At 44.1% G+C, this 21,933-nt stretch overlaps 1 protein-coding gene across 1 annotated transcript in view; it reads right to left on the reverse strand.

Moving 5' to 3' along the window:
* The window catches only part of TAF2 (TATA-box binding protein associated factor 2), a 377,955-nt gene that overhangs the window by 21,702 nt on the left and 334,320 nt on the right, over window positions 1-21,933 (reverse strand). The window contains exons 23-25 of the mRNA XM_030218511.1: window positions 15,957-16,186; window positions 12,718-12,879; window positions 4,038-4,143 (exon numbers count right to left, since the gene is read on the reverse strand). Coding sequence (XP_030074371.1) covers window positions 4,038-4,143; window positions 12,718-12,879; window positions 15,957-16,186 — 498 coding nt within the window. The remainder of the gene's footprint in view (window positions 1-4,037; window positions 4,144-12,717; window positions 12,880-15,956; window positions 16,187-21,933) is intronic.

The raw sequence follows: 21,933 nt of genomic DNA on the forward strand, positions 1-21,933 counted from the left end.
GTCCATTGAGCTGATCTCATGTGCAGTCGGGCCATGGGCGTAACATGAACTGTGGAGGCCATGTGCCCCATGAGTCTTAACATCTGCCGAGCTGTGACTTGTTGAGACTCTAGAACCACGGACACCAGGGACAGAAGATTGTCTGCCCGAGTCTCAGGGAGATAGGCTTGAACTGTTCTCGTGTCAAGCAAAGCTCCAATGAATTCCAATTTCTGTACTGGATTGAGATGGGACTTGGGGTAATTTATTACGAACCCTAATAAATTACCCCACCTGAATAGTTGTCCGCATGGACTCCGGAGCATCGTCCTCCGAGGTACTCTTCAACAGCCAATCGTCGAGATAAGGGAACACATGCACTCCCAGTCTGCGTAGCGACGCCGCAACCACTGCTATGTATTTTGTGAATACTCTGGGCGTGGATGCCAAGCCAAAAGACAGCACACGGTACTGAAAGTGCTGTGTTCCCAGCCAAAATCGAGGATACTTCCTGTGAGCTGGAAGTATCGGGATATGAGTGTAAGTGTCCTTTAAGTCCAGAAAGCAGAGCCAATTGTTTTCCTGAATCATGGGAAGAAGGGTGCCAAGGGAAACCATCCTGAACTTTTCCCGGACTAGGAATTTGTTCAGGGCCCTTAGATCTAGGATGGGATACATTCCCCCCTGTTTTCTTCTGCACAACGAAGTACCTGCAATAGAATCCCAGCCATTCTTCCCCTGGTGGAACGGGTTTGACCGCATGGGCCTTCAGAAGGGCGGAAAGTTCCTCTGCAAGTACCTGCTTGTGCTGGGAGCTAAACGAATGAGCTCCTGGTGGACAATTTGGAGGCTTGGATTCCAGATTGATGGTATATTCCAACCGGACTAAGAACTCACTGGTCGGAGGTTATTAGAGGCCACCTTTGGTGAAAAAAAATTAATCTCCCTTCCACCAGCAAGTTGTCCAGTACGGACACTTTTAGCTTGGCTATGCTTTCCTGGAGCCAGTCAAAAGCCCGTCCATTGCTTTTGCTGGGGAGCAGTAGGGGCCTTTGGCGCACGCTGTTGACAAGAACGAGCATGCTGGGGCTGAGCCTGAGTAGGCTGGCGAGATGTTGGAGTGTACCTACACCTAGACAAGGAATAGGGAGCAATCTGAGGCCCACCAAAATACCTCCTAGATGTGGAGGTGGTAGCAGAAGGCGCCCAGCAGTAGAGGGAAGCCATAGCATCTATGTGCTTCTTGATCTGGTCAACCAGATCTTCTACCTTCTCTCCGAAAAAATTATCCCCCCCTGCAAGGAACATCCGCTAACCTCTGCTGGACCAAATGGTCCAGGTCAGAGACACGCAGCCATGAGAGTCAGCGCATCGCTATACCTTGAGCGGAGATCCCGGATGCTACATCAAAAGTGTTGTATGCGCCCCTGGCCAGAAATTTACGACACGCCTTCTGCTGCATGACCAGCTGGCAAAAAGGTTCGGCCTGCTCTGAATGGAGGGCATCGTCCAAACCAGACAGCTGCCGCACCGAGTTCCGCAAGTGGATGCTCGTGAAGAGCTGGTATGATTGTATATGGGCAGCGAGCATAGCAGACTGATACATTTTCCTCCAAGGGGGTGCAGAAGCATAGTCCCTAGAACTCTTGGCTCTTTTGAGGGTGGAGATCACCACCATGGAGTTACGGAATAACTGAGACCTCATCAACCCAGGTTCCCCGTGGATCCAATACTGGGAATCTGTCTTCTTAGGGATCACAGGCCCAGAGAAGAGGGGGTGCCCAATTTCACATAAGGACTTCCCTGAGTACCTTATGCAAAGGAGCTGTCACTGCCTCCTTGGGTGGAGAGGTGTAGTCTAGGGCCTCAAGCATCTCAGCCCTGGGCTCATCCTCCATGTCTACGGGGAATAGAATGGCCTGAGCCACCTCCCATACAAAGGATGAGAAAGAGAGGCTCTCAGGAGAAGACAGTCTCCTTTCAGGTGGAGAAGGATCAGAGGGAATCCCAAAGGACTGATCTGAGGAAAAGTACCTTGAATCTTCCTCTGACTCCCACGAGCATTCCTCCTCTGTATTGGAGAGCACTTCCCTCAGTGACTTCCAAGAACAGATCTGCCTTGACACCGAAGACCCGTGGCTCGATGGCAATGTTGAGGGGCTGACTCCCACACACACTGCGGCGAAACTTCCTCCAACGACGTCGATGGGGAGTTGACCTGGGTGGCAGCCGATACCGGAGCTGCAAGCGGCACATAGCGCAGGGACCTCACCGCGGGTGTAGGGCCAAACACAGCTGCAGCAGACGGCAAGGTAGGGACAAGCACCCCTGACACCGATGCAGATTGACGCAGCAGTCCTTCCAGAAGTTCTGGAAGCAAGTCCCAAATGTGCTCGTCGAAAGCCGCCATTGGAAGAGGCTGCAGGGCCGGTGAAACAGTCGACAGAGCTGCCTGGGGCTTGGGAGCAGTGACCGAGCTGCTGAGAGACCGAGATGCCGGCACCTCTTGTATGGACGGTGAGCGGTGCTCTCGGCGTCAACGCTTCTTGGGTGCCAATCTTACATTAGTATAGGCACAGGGAATAGGTAGATACGAGTGAATTATATATTGATTCACAACATGCTTCAGAGTTAATAATGCCTTTTGCCTATCTATATAAATAATTCTCACCTCCAATTCTGAAGCTCACTGTGTGTCAGGGAAACACTGAAGCCCTGTATTGTTGTAGCCTGTCAGCACCACTCACTCTCACTCATACACCCGCCCTCAGCCACGCCCCATCCGGACATAATTCGCAACCCCAACGTTCTAATGAAGCCCCAAAGCTCCACCCACTTCCGTGAAGGGTTCATTACTTCGTGGTGGTGAAGCCTCTCCACTGCTCATGTCTCTCTGTCACGCCCTCGTGTCGACCGTGATGACGTCGAGGGCAGAACAATTTCGGTCAACCAAAGGAACGTAATGGAAAGGCAGGAGTAGGGAAACACGCTCCCCTACCAACGATGTCCACACTCCCCCCTCCCTCCGATTGCAACACCCCCCTCCGCGTTACTGCCCCCTGGACCCCCCTGCCGCGACCCTCTGGACACCACCCTTTCCTCCAAAAAACCTCCCCCGAAGCCTTCGCCTACCTCTGCTGACGGACACTAACTTCTCTTCTCGTCTGCGGGGCGTGGCTTGATGAAGGAGTATCTGTCCAAGTCTCTGTGCGTGCGTCTGACATCAGACGCACAAACAGAAACTTCAACAGATGCTCATTCAACAAGGAACGCCCCGCAGCTGAGAACAGAAGTTCACCTCCGTCAGCAGAGCTACGCAGAGGCTTTGGGGGAGGTTTTCCGGATGAAAGGGTGGTGTCCACAGGGTCGTGCCATGGGGGGGGGAGGGGGCAGGCAGTAACGCCAAGGGGGAGGTCAACTCGGTGGGAGGGGCGTGAAGGGGGCCTTCAACTGGGAGGGAGGGGGTCTGCAACTCGGGAGCGACGGAAGGTATGGAACTCGGCAGGGAGGAAGGATAGGTGGGAATTTCCCTTGCTAGCGCCCGTTTCATTGCGTTTCGAAATGGACCTGTCTTACTAGTTATTAATATGATGTAATGGACGACGCATCACTTTGGTTTCAATATTGTGCTATAAATATTAATACCTGTAATTAGTAGAATACTGCTTAATGTAGACATCTGAATAAAATATTGATTCAACATTATGTTGATGAAGCCCTAGTCCCCCTGAAAAATATCAGTCAAAACACTATCCAGATATACCAATCCATAATAATCATCGAATCATAAAAGAGAGTTAAGAATAAAATAAAAACAATATATGGTTGAAAAGAGATACATCTATTCAACCTTAGAAATTAATGTATTATTTCCAGCTGTAGGATTTTGGTGATTGCTGGAAAAACCTCATGGCATATCTCCTGGGTTCCTTCCTTAAAGAAAGTCTTTTTAATAATAACTATAGCAGATTCATCCAGTTGTCAGTTTTGAACTGGGAGTAAGGGAGAATTGTTTCAGGACCAAGAATGTGCTATGAATTACAATTCTTTACACTTACCTGGTGTAGATGGCCTCTCTAACATACTCAAATGATGGTAGATGAAAGCTTGACTATCATGGACAGTATCCATATCAATCTCTTCTTCCTCTTGAGAGTTTGAGAACTAAAATATAACAAAACCCACAAAATATAAAACAAAAAAGGAGCATTGTCATTTAATATTTGCTTCCTTCCAAGTGAAGATGCCTAATTAAATACACACAAAAAACGTTTAAACAAAATATAGAAAGGAATAAGGAATTTAACATAAACAATTTCATCTCATTATTTCTAGTAATCTACCAACATAAAGGATTTTAAAGGGGTATTATTTAGTGAAAGTTAATGACAGTTATACCTACTCTGTAATTCTTAATGGGGGTAATTTTACAAAGCTTATGTACCAAGTATGCATCTAAAAATTGCATATACAGTACACGCATACAGCTCAATCCCATTATAACGCGGTGCTTGGGGTCCAAGGAATCACTTTGTGATATAAGCAGATTGGTTTAAAAATTTCAACCCATTTTTCTGCATCCAACTTATACAGTACTTGCTGTCATTTCGCATGTGTGTGATAATCGCAATACTATAGAATAATGATACTACATATAAATCATGTTTCACTGTTTTATTGATGAACTGTACAACTGTCTAAGATTAAATCGAAAAGGGAAAATATAATGCAGTATTGATATTGGGTGACTTCAAGCTACTTCATGTAGATTGGAGAATCCTATATGCAAATGTGGAAAGTAGAAAGATAGTGAATGCCTTGCAAGAGACACTACTCAGGCAAATGGTGAGAGAGACAACCAGGAACCAAAAAAAGTAGTGTAACCAATAGAACACTTCCAAAGAGACTCGTGGGAGTTAAATATTCAAGTTTATTTAATGAAAAAGATCTGATACGACACCCTGTTTTGGCGGTAGTGCCTGCTTCAGGAGTCTCATCAAATGATGGTAATAACTTGTATTGAGTGAAGTAAAAGTAAACAAAACAGTATTTAAAAAGACAGCAGCCTGCAGCATGGAGTTGGATTCTAATCTCTAGACAGATTCTGAAGGACTGCTTGGCCAAACCTATTGTCACATCTACAGCCTTTTTCTAGGTAATATACTCCTGCTGGAGTTCTGCACCCAAAAAAAAAAAAAAAAAAAAAAAAATCAAAATTCTGCGCACAAAATTTGCAAATTCATAATTTAACCAATATTACAGCCCCCCTCCCTGTAGAGATAACATCCATATTTTCCCAGCACCCATATTTTCTTCCAGCCCCCTCCCTGCACCCACACATAGCATCCACCTTTTTTACAGCCTCCCTCCCTCCACATACACACATACCATCCACCTTTTTTTTATAGCCCTCCCTGCACCCATAGCATCCATCTATTTTAGGGCCCCTCCCTCTACCCACCCACAAATAGCATCCAAGACTCAGGGGAACAGGGGGGAGCCAAGCATGCCTTTACCGAGGGCTGGGGAGGCCGGTCAGAGCTCAGATTCTGTGCAAAAATGTTGAATTCTGTGCTCTGCGGTCGCGCAGAATTCCAACAGGAGTAGAAATACTGCAAGGTGAATGCACAGAGAGGTGCCCATGTTGTGGCTCTGTAAATCCTTTCTATGGAGGCCAATCTCAAGTGAGCTACTGACGCTGCCATAGCTCTGATATTATGAGCTGTGACATGACTCTCTAGCGATATGTTTGCCTCAGCTTAAGTGACGGAAATGCAATCTACTGGCCAATTGGAAAGCGTGTGTTTGCTGATGGCAGCCCCCATTCTGCTAGGGTCAAAAGTAACAAAACGTTGGGTGGACTTTCTATGGGCTTTAGTCTACGTCAGGTAAAAGTTAAGGGTCTCTTGCAATCCAAAATATGCATTATGCTATAAATTTTGTGGGCATAAAGCCTGGGAAAAAATATTGGTAGGACTATTGAATGGATAAGATGGAATCTGATACTACCTTGGGAATGAACTTTAAACATGTAGTATAAGAAAGATCAGTTACTAGGGCCTAGAGCTTATTTACTCTGCAAACTGAAGTTATCAACACCAAAAACAAAACTGTCCGTAAAAGATACCTTAGATGGCAGGTATTAATTGGCTGAAAAGGAAATTTCATCAGCTCCAATGATACTGTTAGCAGCTTGATGGGAAGCTTCAGCAGAAGCAAATTCCACATGAAGTGGACAAACTACAAGCTGTACAGAGGGGTTTACCTTCTACATAGTCATGAGCACCAATTGAACTAAGGTGTGCCCTAATAGAGCTGGTTTTGAGACTTGACTCGGAAATGTAAAAGATAGTAAAGCAGTTTTCGTGTTGGACAGAAAAAATTATCTAGGGTCTTTCCATCACACCAAATGGCAAACCTCTTCCATTTTGAAATGTACAACCTTCCAGTAGGATCTCTTCTGGAAGCCAACAAGACCTGAGAAACATCATCAGGAAAGTTCAGGGAAGCCAATGCTAACCTCTCATCATCCAAGCTGTGAGGGCTAGGGAGTCAATGTTGGGATGTAGCATCATTCCCTGATCTTGTGTGATCATTGTTGGAAAGCATTCCAGTCTAACAAGGACTCCTGAAGGGAAGTTCCAACACAAAATGGAATCAAACCTACCTTGGCAAATATGGGGCTATTAGAATCATATCATTTCATTTATTAAAACTTATAATACCGTCATCATCTGATAAGCAGGTCAAGCAGTTTACTATCTAAAGTAATTCAAAAAAAGGAATGCCATAAAAAGTAGGATAGAAACTCCCTTTCATACCAAGGGGGAGCAACTATACAATATACAAATAGAAGACCTACAGCGGTGTCCTGCTAATGTGAAATTAATTCAGAAGCTATTGCATACAGAACAAATTGTATAATCAGCTTGAACAAAATCTGTCTTAAATTAGTCTAAGATGTGCCATATTTATATTGTATAGCATTATCAAAAGTCACTAAACTGAGGAATCTTCTTGTTGAAAGCAGTGGTAAATAAAATGTACTGAGAGGGTGCCCCACTTTTGAAGAACCTTGTGGACAATTGCCTTGGATTGCATTGTCCAAGGATCAGTCATAGGAAAGTAGGATTTGATTCAGTTTGTCCACTAGGAACTTGTTCTTGCCTGCCAGATATGTAGCCCTGAGTCAGGGCCGTGCTGATGCAGTAAGCGAGCTAAGCGCCGCAGGGGGGCGCTTGCCTTCGAGGGGCGCAACTGCCCTGCTCACTTGCAAAATCTTTCACCTGAACTTGTGATTCTCCTATTTCCGCTGCCCTCCCCTTTTCATGCAAAGGAGCAGTATTAATTGAGGCAGGCAGGCTCTTCAAGTTACATGAGAATACAACCAGATTGCTATTTATGCTTCAGTTTGGGGCTAGCTCCTCAGTCAGGGTGAGTTTCAGAGCTTGAAACAGCATTCAAATGAAAGAGAACCTGAAATTTTAAAAGTGCTAAAAATAAGTTTTAAAAGTATTTGCCTTAAATCTAATTGCAGAATTCAGGTGCTGGGAGTCTGTACTTGGTTGTCATATGCTCAGATTTGTTTAAATCATATGCAAATTAGTCCGGTGTTTTTCACTAAACATTCCCATGAGTGTCTGTATGTTAATCTGCATTCAAATAGAGCTCTCTGATTGGATGATCAGCTTCTGTTAAGAAATCTGCCCAGGAAGTGAACAGAGTGAGAGCTGTCCTTTGCCAAGAGAGACATCCAGCTGTGACTTCCTGTGTTTGTTGACTGAAGTTATAAAAGAGTGCCTGATTGTGGTAAATGAGAAAATATAAGTGAAAAGAGATTGGTGGCGATTGAAGTTTCTCTAGTGAGAAAAGGATCTGAATATTTCAGGATTACTTGAAGTTTATGAAGAATAGAAAAGGGTGAATTTCAGTTTAAGAGTGTTTAAATCCTATAAGCTATATAAAGGCTAGGTAGATTTAAGTGACTGTAAGCAAGGAAACCTTAATATTTGATCTGAAATAAATATTTGATCTGAGATAGTTGATCAGAGATAAATGTTTGATCTGAATTATATCCTTTGGTGCAAAGGAGATTAGAATGCAATAGAATATTTCTTTCTGTTTACCAGTACAGTCAAATAATTCCATTCCACTTAAATAATTTTTTGTTATATATATGAGGGAGTAGTATCTGGATTTATTGTAAATCAAATTGATTCCATTCACAGGAATTCATATTCACCTTCATGCATTCATCTGATATTATCTTTTAAGGATGAAGTTTTATTTTATGTTCACTCTGTCTCTTGTGAGCTGAGCACAGTTAGTTTCCTCGGCTGGCACGACTACATATTAGAGGTATTTTGATACTGTGTGAAGTTTTACCACAGACGGGTGACATATATAAAACATTCTCCTTGGATAGGATGTGATATGTGAAAATACATTTTGCTTTAATGAAATTGCTAAACTTTAGAGTCAGAGACTTATCAATGAGGGATACATACAGTGCTATTTTTTCCTGAGGTCCGGCTTACTTGCCTGCTCCCTTCTGTTCCTGCTCTGCTGGACGGGGGGGGGGGGGGGAGCAACCGATAGTCTGCAGGGGGGCACCAGAGACCCTAGGCACGGCCCTGCCCTGAGTGTATTCCACAAGAAATGTCCCAGTTCCATATTCTGTCTCCAGGTATGATCTTGTTTATAATACATGAGTCTGCCATAATTAGCATATCTTTGCTGATCAACCAATCTACTTAAGCCTTTAGAGCAGTCAAGTGCTATTGCTGCATAACAACTAAGACATCCCATCACAATACCCAAGGAATCAAACCCAGATCTTCTGCATGGCAACAGGTAAAATATGTGAGCATTTTCAGCTGTTGGTTGAGACAGTGGGAAGTTGATAAGAATTACTGTGTATTGTTTTGGGAAAATTGCTGTATTAATGGGTTATCAAGGGTGGGAGGAATGCAAACGAATTACTTCAGGTTTCACTGGGAAAGGAAGTGGTACATAACTCATAATATATAAATGAAGTGGGGTGAAGCACAGGCCAGAGCAGCAGCTCCTACACATAAGCTGCCAGCTGGGCAGGCAGTTCTGCAGGCACTTTTTCCACAATATCATTAAGTCCCAGGACAAATGTTGGGTTTTCTTCAGAATGGTGAGTCACAGGCAAAAGGGAAGACTTGGCTCTAGTTGCTTGGTTCATTCTCATACAATGTTTATATACCATCTGGCCGCCTTCTCTTGTCTTTTCAGTGGTTTGAGGAGGAAGAAATATTTTAATCATGACTGACTACTGTTGCATGGTTTTATTGTCAGAGAACACTGAAGTATCAGAAAGCTGTCACTACTGCATATGCTACAGTTTAATAAATCTTTGACTTGTTTGACTCCATTTCCTTTACAGTTCACTTTAAGTAGTAACCTAGTGGTTAGTGCAGTGAACTTTGATCCTGGGGAACTGAGTTATATTTCTTTCCTTTAATCCTTGTCTACGCCTCAGCCAAAACAGCTGTGTAGTTAAGTGGTTTAATACAGCTTTGAAGGTAGGTTGCACAGCTAACACATTCTACAGATATTTGGTTGAAGGTAAAGGCCGAATGAGAGAAGCTCGCATCCAGGAGCTAAATGTGTGGCTGCATGAATGGTGCCAACGTGAGTGCTTTGGTTTCCTAAATCATGAGATGACTTTCCAAGAGCTAATGAGCAGTGATGGTATCCATCTATCAAGGAAGGGATGGAGTATCTTCAGCAACAGACTAGCTAAAGTACTAAAGAGTGCTTTAAACTACACTTGCTGGGGATGGGTAAAAAAGGCCCCAAAGCCATAAATAACCCTCAGGAAGGTAGGACATCAAATGCCCCTATAGAAGAGGAAAAAAAGAAGGACTTGGGGGTGATTGTGTCTGATGACACAAAGTTATTCAAAGTCGTTAAATCGCGACAGGATTGTGAAAAATTACAAGAGGACCTTACGAGACTGGGAGACTGGGCGGCTAAATGGCAGATGATGTTTAATGTGAGCAAGTGCAAGGTGATGCATGTGGGAAAAAAGAACCCGAATTATAGCTACGTCATGCAAGGTTCCACGTTAGGAGTTACGGACCAAGAAAGGGATCTGGGTGTCGTCGTCGATAACACACTGAAACCTTCTGCTCAGTGTGCTGCTGCGGCTAAGAAAGCGAATAGAATGTTGGGTATTATTAGGAAAGGTATGGAAAACAGGCTTGAGGATGTTATAATGCCGTTGTATCGCTCCATGGTGCGACCGCACCTTGAGTATTGTGTTCAATTCTGGTCGCCGCATCTCAAGAAAGATATAGTAGAATTGGAAAAGGTACAGCAAAGGGCGACTAAAATGATAGCGGGGATGGGACGACTTCCCTATGAAGAAAGACTAAGGAGGCTAGGGCTATACAGCTTGGAGAAGAGACGGCTGAGGGGAGACATGATAGAGGTATATAAAATAATGAGTGGAGTGGAACAGGTGGATGTGAAGCGTCTGTTCACGCTTTCCAAAAATACTAGGACTAGGGGGCATGCGATGAAACTACAGTATAGTAAATTTAAAACAAATCGGAGAAAATTTTTCTTCACCCAACGTGTAATTAAACTCTGGAATTCGTTGCCGGAGAAAGTGGTGAAGGCGGTTAGCTTAGCAGAATTTAAAAAGGGGTTGGACGGATTCCTAAAGGACAAGTCCATAAACCGCTACTAAACGGACTTGGAAAAATCCAAAATTCCAGGAATAACATGTATAGAATGTTTGTACGTTTGGGAAGCTTGCCAGGTGCCCTTGGCCTGGATTGGCCGCTGTCGTGGACAGGATGCTGGGCTCGATGGACCCTTGGTCTTTTCCCAGTATGGCATTACTTATGTACTTATGACCTCAAAGTTTCCAAACAGGTAAAAGTACATAAGTAATGCCATACTGGGAAAGACCAAAGTTCCATCAAGCCCAGCATCCTTGTTTTCAACAGTGGCCAATCCAGGTCACAAATACCTGGCAAGTTCCCAAAAAAGTACAAAACATTTTATACTGCTTATCCCAGAAATAGTGGATTTTTCCGAAGTCAGTTTAATAATGGTCATAGCTAGAAGCATGCTTGGGTGCATAAGGAGAGGGATGACCAGCAGGAACAAAGAGGTGATAGTGCCCTTGTATAAATCTCTGGTGAGGCCCCATTTAGAGTACTGTGTGCAATTCTGGAGACCACACCTATGGAAATATGTAAATACGGTGGACTTGGTCCAGAGGGCGGCTACAAAATTGGTAAGCGGTCTTGAATATAAAATATATAGGAACAGGCTTAGGAACCTCAACATGTATACACTGGAAGAGAGGAAGGAGAAAGGACATATGATAGAGATGTTTAAATATCTCAGGGGCATAAATGTACAGGAAGTGAGTCTTTTCAAATGTAGGAAAACTCTGGAATAAGGGGGCATACGATAAAGTTTAGAGGAAATAGGCTTACGAGGAATCTAAGAAAGTGTTCGTTCATGTAAAGGGTGGTGGAAGCATGGAATGGCCTCCTAGTGGAGGTCGTGGAGATGAGGATTGTGTCAGAATTTAAGAAAGCATGGGACAAGCACATGGGATCCCTTAGGAAAAGGAAGAGTTAGTGGTACGGAGGATGGGCTGACTGGATGGGCCATTTGCACTTTATCTGCCGTCATGTTTCTATGTATATTTTTTATAATGCATATGACTGTATCCTTGGCCTTCTAATGTAGCTTCAATGTTTGTCTCACTGCCTACTTGTTTGATGAGTGTAAATCACTTATATTTTGATTATGATTACATTTCCCCTGTTCTTATCAATCTCCATTGGTTGCCAATTGAAAAAAACAATTCAATACAAAATTTTGATGCTCATCTTTAAGGTCTTATACAATGGGATACCCAAAGCAATTTCTTCCACTTTACAACATCCATGAGCATTAATGTCAAATTTCAATGAGTCTACTAGATGACCCATCTATTTGCTCTGTGAGACTGAACGAGTAAAGGTCTTCCATCTTTTTAAAAGTAGGACCAAAACTATGGAATTTATTACCATCCTCACTTAGAGCTGAAAAGAATCAATTATCACTTTAGAAAAAATTAAAGACTTTTCTGTTTCAGCAAGCCTTTAGGAAAAAAAGTATTGGGCAGTTGTTAAACAATATTTGCAGTGAAATAGTATGGCCACTATGTTAGACAATCTGGACACACAGATAAAAAGTTTTTAAATTTAAGTTCTATATACTTTTAGTCTTTCTATTTATCATTTTATGTTTTATGGAATATTAGGTAGGTTTATTATTACCCAATGAGAATGTTTGATTGAGCAGGTTATAAATTTGTAACTAACTAAAGAATTCTAGATTTGCAGTGTATCAAATGTGAAATATGAAAGTCTTACTGAAACTGCCATTTACAAAATGTACAGACACAAATCTATGGATGTACATTTCTATGTATCTACATCGGAGTGGGGTAGGTTAGCGGTAGGGAGAGGGTGAAGGAGATATGCCTACTTTATAAACAGTGTGACCCCTTCCTCACTGTTTATAAAATACAGGTGCACATTTAGGCAGCCCTCTTTTCTGGCATACACAAATGCTTCCACCAAATCTACAATAAAATTACCTCCATAAGGATATTTCAGAGGTAGTACAGCCAAATAAATGCACTTGGATGTAGTACAACCTACATATTAGATGTAAATCTAAATATATATTACATACTCGTATCTTTAGTTTAACTTTACTATTGTCCTCATTTTTCTCCAGCACTTGACCAGGTTCTAATGGGGATCCAAGTGGTGTGTCCGCCTTCCTTTTTATCCCCTGCTGTTGAATAGGCACAATGCATGATTCTTCTTTCACAAAGAGGTCATCATCCAGAAGCTGTATAAAAAAAATCCAAGTTAGAATCTGACTAGAAAACTAGGGTGCTTAATATATCCTACACGTGAAACAAATGTTGTGCCGATCGTACTTAGTAAAATTAAATTTATGAAAATGTGTTTTAAAATCTGACAATTTTATACGTCCTTTTAACAAAGTAAACTAAACATGTAGTAGAAATCAGGAAGAACTGAACAAACTATCACATTGATCTGGATATTATTTTATTTTTCAACAATGTCATCAAGAGGGTAATTCTATAAAGTAGGCGCTAATATTTATCTGCAAAAGAGGCCTCGTGGTGAAATCAGTAGAACACTTCCTGAACTTAAATTCTGTAATAGCATGGGATTTCTGTCAGGTAGTTGGCCTCTGGCCAACTCATCCATACTTTCATTTTTGGTCAGTAAATGAATACCTAGCCTTGGCAGGTAGGTAAAGATGGCTGGAAAATGCAATGACAAACCATGTCATACAAGTGTTAGCCTCCATAAGTCGTTCATGATTTGGTACTTGTGCACAGGGTACTACCCATCTACGTGCCTAAATGTTTAGAGTGCTAGCATATATTAAGCATGTATGCATAAATGTCCATACGGCATCTAAGAACTATTTAATTATGCACACATCTTTGACAGTGTGCAGTTGGAAGGTGGGTGTATACATGGGTAGCACCTGGGCAGGGCACACATTTACATGTGCAATTTATAGAATTCTATAATATATGTGCATATCTCTGGAATACAGGCACACACATTTATGCTAGCTCAATGGATGGCATAAGTGTTTGTGCATAAGTGCATACATTTGTATAGATGTGGTTATGCTAGTATTCTATAAAAGAAAGTAGTGCAGAATTACAGAATTACACACATTTGTATAGATGTGGTTATGCTAGTATTCTATAAAAGAAAGTAGTGCAGAATTACAGAATTACCTCTTGATGGTGTACCTTTTAACAAGTGGGCTCATTTTCAAAAGACAAAAAACGTCCAAAAAGTGGCATAAATCTGTATTTGGATGTTTTTCTCACAAAAACGTCCAAATTGATATTTTTGAAACCAATTTTTAGACCCTTTTTTTTTATTTAAGTCCATAAGTGCATTCAAATCACAAGGGGGCATGAAAGGGGCAGGATCTGGGCTTTCCTAGCACCTAGATGTTTTTCTGCCATAAATGGAACAAAACAAAAACATCTAGGGCTATATGTTGGACGTTTTAGTCTACACTTGTTTTATTAACGAATAAGCCACAAAAACTGCCCTAAATGATCAGATCATCACTGCAGGAAGAAAGGAATGACACCCCTTACTCCTTCAATGGTCAATGACCCTGTAAAGATGTAAATGAAACAGTACATGCCAGCCTCTATGACAGCTTCAGATGTTATGGCCAGTCCTATTAGAGCAGCAAGCAGGTCCCTGGAATAGCCTAGTGGTCGGTGCAGTGCACTGTAGAGAAGGTGACCCAGGCCCATAATCCACTATTACACTTGTGGTGGAAAGTGTCAGCCCCCCAAAGCCTACTGTACCCACACATAGGTGACATTTACAGCCATAAGGGCTATTGAAGTGTTGTATAGTTGGGTACAGCAGGTTTCTTCATGAGTTTTTAAGGGCTCACCATACAATATAAGGGGGTAATGATGAGATGTGTACCTTCGACCTTTTATGTGAAGTTCACAGCAGTGCCCCCTAGGGTACCCCACTGCTTTGCTGGGATGCCTGTGTGGCCAGTATACTAGGAATACTGACTCCTATGTCCCAATGGTTTGTTTTTGTGAGTTTTTCACTTAGACTTTTTTTTTTTTTTGGAAAATAGTCCAAAAAGACAGACGTACTAAACACATCATCATCAAGGAAATGGTCATTTTTAAAGATAAAAGATAGAAGTTTTTCTGGTTTGAAAATGGTCATTTTCACTACTTGAGTTTTGGACATTTTCAGCAAAACGTCCAAAGTCAGATTTAGACATCATATCGAAAATACCCATCAACATCTGGCACTTGATGATATATATTGGTTTTCTTTGACACAGCAGTCTCCCTTCTGCTCCTTCTACATTTACAACTAAATCAGAATTAGGAGCGGGATCTAGCACGATGAGACTTCATTCATAATTGCCTGTAATTTTTCCCCTATTTTTTACATCCCACATGACACACCTTGTCTTGTCACTAAAGTGATGACATATTTTCTAGTCTAAGAACACATTTACAAAAATAACATAATTGAAATTTAGCCCCAAGGGCGAACACCTCTTGATGCAACAACAGAAACATTTTCCTTCTATCCTGAGCCAATCTAGATATATCAATATGTAAGCCACATTGAGCCTGCAAATAGGTGGGAATATGTGGGATACAAATGCAATAAATAATAATAATATCCTTGTAAATGTGTTCTTAAATTAGAAAATAAGTCACTTGTTTTTTATGAACCTTCCCAACTGAGATTTGTTTTTTTTTTTAATTCTAAAAGGAGTCCCACAGTTTTGACTTGATTGTTTCCAGTTCAAACTTATGGAAGAAATGGGGAGCGATTAAAATCCATGCCATTGCTTTAATTTTTCTGCATGTCTGGTTATTGTAGTGATAGTCATCAGCAGGAGGTTTTGCAGCAGAGCTCATTCCATAACCCTACAATTAAGGACTATAAATCTAGCCACAATGATGACACTCTTCCTCTTCCCATCAAACCCTACTGACATAAGAAACAGAAGACCCAATGCAGGGAATGAATAGGGAATGTTCCACAATTACATTCATGGGAATTGCCACCTGAGCCACTGGGCTAGCACATGATTTATTATTACTGACAAAATGAATATGCAATTTTATAATTACATGGGTATGCATGCTAACCTAAAGAAAATACCACCATCATTTTCTTTAAAATACTGAAGCACAAAATCTTCCAGTTCTAAGCCTTTAAATAAAATGGTTTCCTAACTTGTGGGATACAATGTAGCACCAAAGCAGGCATCATATATTTTCAGTGTAGCCACACCTTTTATCTTTTTGTACATGATTTTACAACCACAATATATTGTCCACTTTGCACATAAAAAACTCTTACAGTGTTATGAAATCCAGGTAACTGACTCTGAAGACCAGGATTAGGCAAAGACTCCTGAATGATTGCTGTTGGCTCTGGAATGATAGTAGGATTGAGTACCGCCTTCTTTTCCTTCAGATTAAGAACCAAGCCAAGCTCTGGTAATGGCAAACAAGAGGGTCTACTGAGTCCAAACAGTACATGATAGAGATCCACGGCCCCACATCTAAGCCTCCAGTCATGGGAAGTTCCTAAAAAGAAGAGGAATCATTAAAATATTTAAACCTACTTATAGACGGTGCACAAACTAATCTTTTACAACCATCAGTCCAGCATCAAAACTGTTTAGGTTGATGTAAGACAAGAGAACCAAAGAGTAAAAAATGATTAAATAAAAACAAACGTTTGTTGCATAAAATAAGGTGAAATTGCTTCCCTAATGGATATATGTGAGCACACTGCATTACAACAACACATTTTAACACAGGGACCCCAATGTAATAAAATATAAATAAAAGTTTATGCTTATAATTAGCACACATTTTACTTTACTTACACTTGAAAAAAAATTTATAATGACCAATGCTGTAAACTGCTGTGCTTATGCATCAGATGTTAAAAAATCTATGCTAAAACAAACAAAAAAAAAAAACATGCATTCAAAATCTGAGTCATTTTATACAAGTTTTTTTCATATACAATGTTAATTTACATGCTGAAAAAGCCTTTTATAAAATTCTGCAAATATATACAAATATAAATACCCACACTGACAACACGGGGGACATAGTTTGGGTGGAGTAGTAAAATATGTGTGTATTTTATAAAATATGTAAAGACACGTGTAAGCCCAAGCACACATTTACACCTACCTCAGAGCAGGTGTGAACTTGTACATCAGCATTTGCATACTACTGGGGCTGGATCTGGGATCCTATTTTACAAAGGCATATAATTGTCAACGTTGCCTTTTTAAAATAAACTTAAAAGAGGTGCCTTTTTGGACTCTTCACATAGGTGTCCTATTATAACATCTGGCCTTACGAGATGAAATAAGGGAAAATTAGGTTCTTACCTTGGTAATTTTCTTTCCTTTAGTCATAGCAGATGAAGCCATTACGTATGGGTTATGTCCATCAACCAGCAGGGGAGATAGAGAGCACTCAAACTTTCACAGTGCCCTCTTGGCCAGCTAGCTCCACTGCCTCTTCAGTATTTGAAGCTTCCAAAGCAGTATGGCAAACCGCAATGGGAATCACAAGAGCTTTCCTCACAGCGAACGATGGCCCATCACAAGGGCATGAACTCATAAAGGAGGGAATGCACATCCTCCTGGAGGGAATAAACTCATCCTCCTTATTGTATAAGTGGAGGGGAACACACGCGCCTCCTGGAGGGAATCACACATCCTCCCAACACACAGGAGGGAATGAACTCATCCTCCTATTTATAGAACTGGAGGGGAACACACGCGCCTCCTGGAGGGAATCACACATCCTCCCAACACACTGGCGGGAATGAACACATCCTCCTAAATTTAAACTGAACATGAATCCTGAAGATTGTTTTCCAACTTTCTCCCAAGGAAGGAACTTCAGGAAATTAGAACAGAACCTGAAAAACAGATTCACAGCATACAGACAATCATACAGGGAGGGCTCATGGCTTCATCTGCTATGACTAAAGGAAAGAAAATTACCAAGGTAAGAACCTAATTTTCCCTTCCTTGTCATCAAGCAGATGAAGCCATTACGTATGGGATGTAACAAAGCAATCCCTAGATAGGGTGGGAACAAGCCACACCACGCGCTAGCACTTGTGCACCAAAACGCGCATCCCTCCTGGCAGCCACATCCAGCCTGTAATGTCGGGCAAAGGAGAGCTTAGAAGCCCATGTTGCTGCACTGCATATCTCTTGAAGAGAGAGTGCTCCAGTTTCAGCCCAAGAGGAAGAAATCGCTCTAGTAGAATGTGCCAAAGGCTAAAGGCGGAACCCTGCTGGCCAGCAGATAAGCTGAAAAGATAGTTTCTTTGAGCCAGCGGGCAATAGTGGCTTTAGACGCTGGAGACCCTCTGCGAGAACCGGAGAGCAAAACAAACAGATGATCAGAAGTCCTGAAAGAGTTAGTAACTCGCAGATACTGCAGCAGAGTCCTGCGCACATCCAAAAGGTGCAGCTGCCCAAAAGATTCTGGAAACTCTTCCTCTGAAAAAGAGGGCAAGAAAATAGGCTGGTTTAGGTGAAAGGCTGAAACCACCTTAGGCATAAAGGAAGGCACGGTCCGAACCGTGACTCCGGACTCTGAAAATTGCAGAAATGGGTCTCTACAGGACAGCGCCTGGAGCTCTGACACCCGTCTCGCCGAGGTAATGGCCACCAGAAAAACGGCCTTCAGTGTCAAATCTTTCTCCGATGCTCGCCGAAGCGGCTCAAAAGGAGATGCCTGCAGGGTTTTCAAAACTAGCCCCAGGTTCCAAGCTGGACAGGGTGCTCGCACTGGAGGTCGGAGCCGAAGCACCCCTCTAAGAAACCGTGCCACATCTGGGTGAGCAGCCAAAGACACGCCTTCCACCTTACCACGAAGGGAGGCCAACGCTGCCACCTGCACCCGCAGGGAATTATAGGCCAAGCCTTTTTGTACACCTTCCTGCAAAAAGTCCAGAATCGGCGAGACAGGAGCCCGCATTGGAGCAATGGCTCTGGAAGCACACCAAGACTCAAACAGGCACCAAATCCTGGCATAAGCCACAGAAGTGGACCGCTTGCGGGCTTGCAGGAGAGTGGAAATAACTTTATTGGAATAACCTTTATCCCTCAATTGCGCCCTCTCAATAGCCATGCCGTAAGACCAAAGTGGCCGGCGTCCTCCATGGCTACCAGTCCCTGAGTCAACAGGTTCGGTACCAGAGGTAACGGCAGAGGAGCCTCCAGGAGCATCTGTCGGAGGTCTGCATACCAAGGTCTCCTTGGCCAATCCGGGGCGATGAGGACCACTTCTCCTGGGTGCAGCCGAATCCGCAAGAGCAGGCGCCCTATCAAGGGCCATGGGGGAAACACATAAAGTAGACCCGGAGGCCAGGGTTGAGCCAAGGCATCCAACCCCGCCGAGCGAGGATCTCTCCGTCTGCTGAAGAAGCTCGGGACTTTGGTATTGGCACTTGTCGCCATTAGATCCATCACGGGCTTGCCCCATTTGGCACAGATCTGCAGAAATACTTCGTCTGCCAGATTCCATTCTGCTGGATCGATCTGATGCCTGCTCAGATAATCGGCCTGCACATTGCTCTGACCTGCAATATGAGCTGCCGACAGACACTGAAGATGCAGCTCGGCCCAGTGGCAAATCAGTTCGGCCTGCGCGGCTAGTGCTCTGCACCTTGTTCCACCTTGTCGATTTATATAGGCCACCGTTGTCGTGTTGTCCGACATCACTCTGACAGCCAATCCTTCCAGGGTCACTTGAAAGGCCAGAAGCGCCTGAAACACCGCTTTCAACTCTAGGCGGTTGATGGACCACTCCGACTCCTCGGGTGTCCATAGACCCTGGGCATGCTTCCCCTTGCAATGTGCGCCCCAGCCCTTCAGGCTGGCATCTGTTACCACTAGGCACCAAACGGGGAGCATCAGCGGCATTCCTCGCCGCAGCATGCTGTCCGAGAGCCACCACTCCATGCTGAGTCGGGCCACAAGGAGCCAAGTAAGTCTGCATTGGTAATCCTGAGAAATAGGAGACCATCTCCGGAGTAGGGAATACTGTAGAGGTCTCAGGTGCGCTCTCGCCCAGGGTACCGCTTCCATCGTGGCTGTCATCGATCCCAGCAGCTGGACAATGTCCCAAGCTCGCGGGCGGGGCATCCTCAGGAGCAGACGAACCTGATTCTGAAGCTTGCACCGCCTTAGCTCTGGTAGGAACACATAGCCCAAGACTGTGTCGAACCTGGCCCCCAAAAACTCTAGAGATTGTGAAGGGGTCAGGTGACTTTTGGCCATATTGACGACCCAGCCTAGAGATTGCAGTACTGAGACCACTCTGGCTGTAGCTTGTAAGCTCTCTGTTGCAGAGTCTGCTCTGATGAGCCAGTCGTCTAGGTACAGGTGAACCCTGATACGTTCTCGTCTGAGAAAAGCAGCTACTACCACCATTACCTTCGAAAAGGTTCGGGGAGCTGTGGCGAGGCCAAAAGGCAAGGCCCTGAACTGGAAATGTTTTCCCAACAGCGCAAACCTCAGAAACTTCTGGTGCGGGGGCCAAATCGGTATGTGCAAGTAAGCTTCTTTCAGGTCTAGAGACGTGAGAAACTCTCCTGGCTGTACCGCCGCAATGACGGAGCGCAGGGATTCCGTGTGAAAATGCCGCACTCTCAGGGACTTGTTCACTTCTTTTAAGTCCAGAATAGGGCGAAAGGACCCACCTTTTCGCGGCACCACAAAGTAGATGGAGTATCGGCCGCAGCCTTGCTCGGCGGGAGGCTGACAAGGTCATAAAGGGCATCAGCCAGAAAGGACAAGGCCACCTCCATCCGCGGAGCCACATCCAAGAAGGGCTCCGCTCCATCTCCGGGCTGAGCCACTGCCTGTTGCAGCCAAGCTAGGCAGGCTCTAACAGCATAACAGCTGCATGCAGACACCCGAACAGTGAGACCTGCAATTTCAAAGGACCGTTTCAATGCTGTTTCCAGCCTACGGTCTTGAACATCCTTCAGGGCAACACCTCCTTCAACAGGGAGGGTAGTTCTCTTTGTCACCGCAGTGACTAGGGCATCCACTGTAGGCATTTGAAAACGAGCCATATGTCCCTCACGCAGAGGGTATAACTGCCCCATAGCCCTGGAAACTCTCAAAGGTCCCTCGGGCTCAGCCCACTGAGCCGAAACAAGCTCTAGGATGGAGTCATGCAAAGGGAAGGCCCGAGCAGCTTTCTTGGTACTAGCCATCCTGGGATTACCCGAGGAGGCCATGCCACTGTCAGGATCTTCAATCGAGAGGGCCTGCAGGGTATCTGAAATAAGCGCTGGCAGCTCATCACGGTGGAAAATCCTCACCGCGGAGGGATCATCCAGATCCTGTGGTAAATCCGCACCTGACTCTGGTTCCTCAGACCAAGAACGTCTGTCAGAGTTCTCCGAATCCTCACACCCCGACCACAATCTGAAGGGGAATTAACCCTTCTGCGCTTATCTTTAGGCCAAGCATCCGGGAAAAAAGCCTCACTGGGCAGTCCCAGGCCAGAATCCATCGGGGGGGGGGGGGGGGGGGGGGGGCAATCAGAGGAGCCTCAGGCGACCCTTGAGGAAGGGCTCTTTTCATCATGTATGCTTTATGCAGCAAAAGCACAAAATCCGGGGAGAAAATCTCACCCTGGGCACCCAAATCCTGTCCGGTGCTAGCCACTCCTGAAATAACCTCATCTCGAGGTGCCCCACCCGGCTCAGGTCTCTCCGTGTCCACGGAGGCCGCGCCATGTGGTGTAAGCAAAATGGCGCCCGCTGCCAGCTCAGAGCGAGAAGAAACATCGCTCGCCATGCTCGGGCCGGCTCCTACGCCAGTACAGCACGATTTACAGAGCCCTGCTGCTGATTTGCGCTTGCCACAAGTGGAACAGCGCTTTACATTGTCCGCAGCCATCGCTGAAAAACGGCGGTAAAATCCAAAATGACGGTTTCGCGTGAAAATCGCCCCGATCGCGGGTCCACTCCGGAGGAGTTGGAAAACACTCTTACCTCAAAGGATCTAGTGTACAACTACGATCCTGCTGAAAATCAGGTCAAAAACCTCTGTTCCAGCGTCTCTGCGTTTAAAAACGCGACGCGACTTTTTTTTTTTTTTTTTTAAGCTGTGAGGAAAGCAGAGGTATTGAAGACTCCGGAGGCTCAGATGAGTGGGAACGGCAGGGAAAGGGCAAACCTATATGCCTGCATCCACTGTTGGTGGGTAAGGACAGGGAAAGCAAGGCAATATGTCCACATCCACAGAGGTATGGGTAAGGCAGGGAAAGGG

Source organism: Microcaecilia unicolor, chromosome 1 (genome assembly GCF_901765095.1).
Source record: "Microcaecilia unicolor chromosome 1, aMicUni1.1, whole genome shotgun sequence".
NCBI lineage: Eukaryota > Metazoa > Chordata > Amphibia > Gymnophiona > Siphonopidae > Microcaecilia > Microcaecilia unicolor.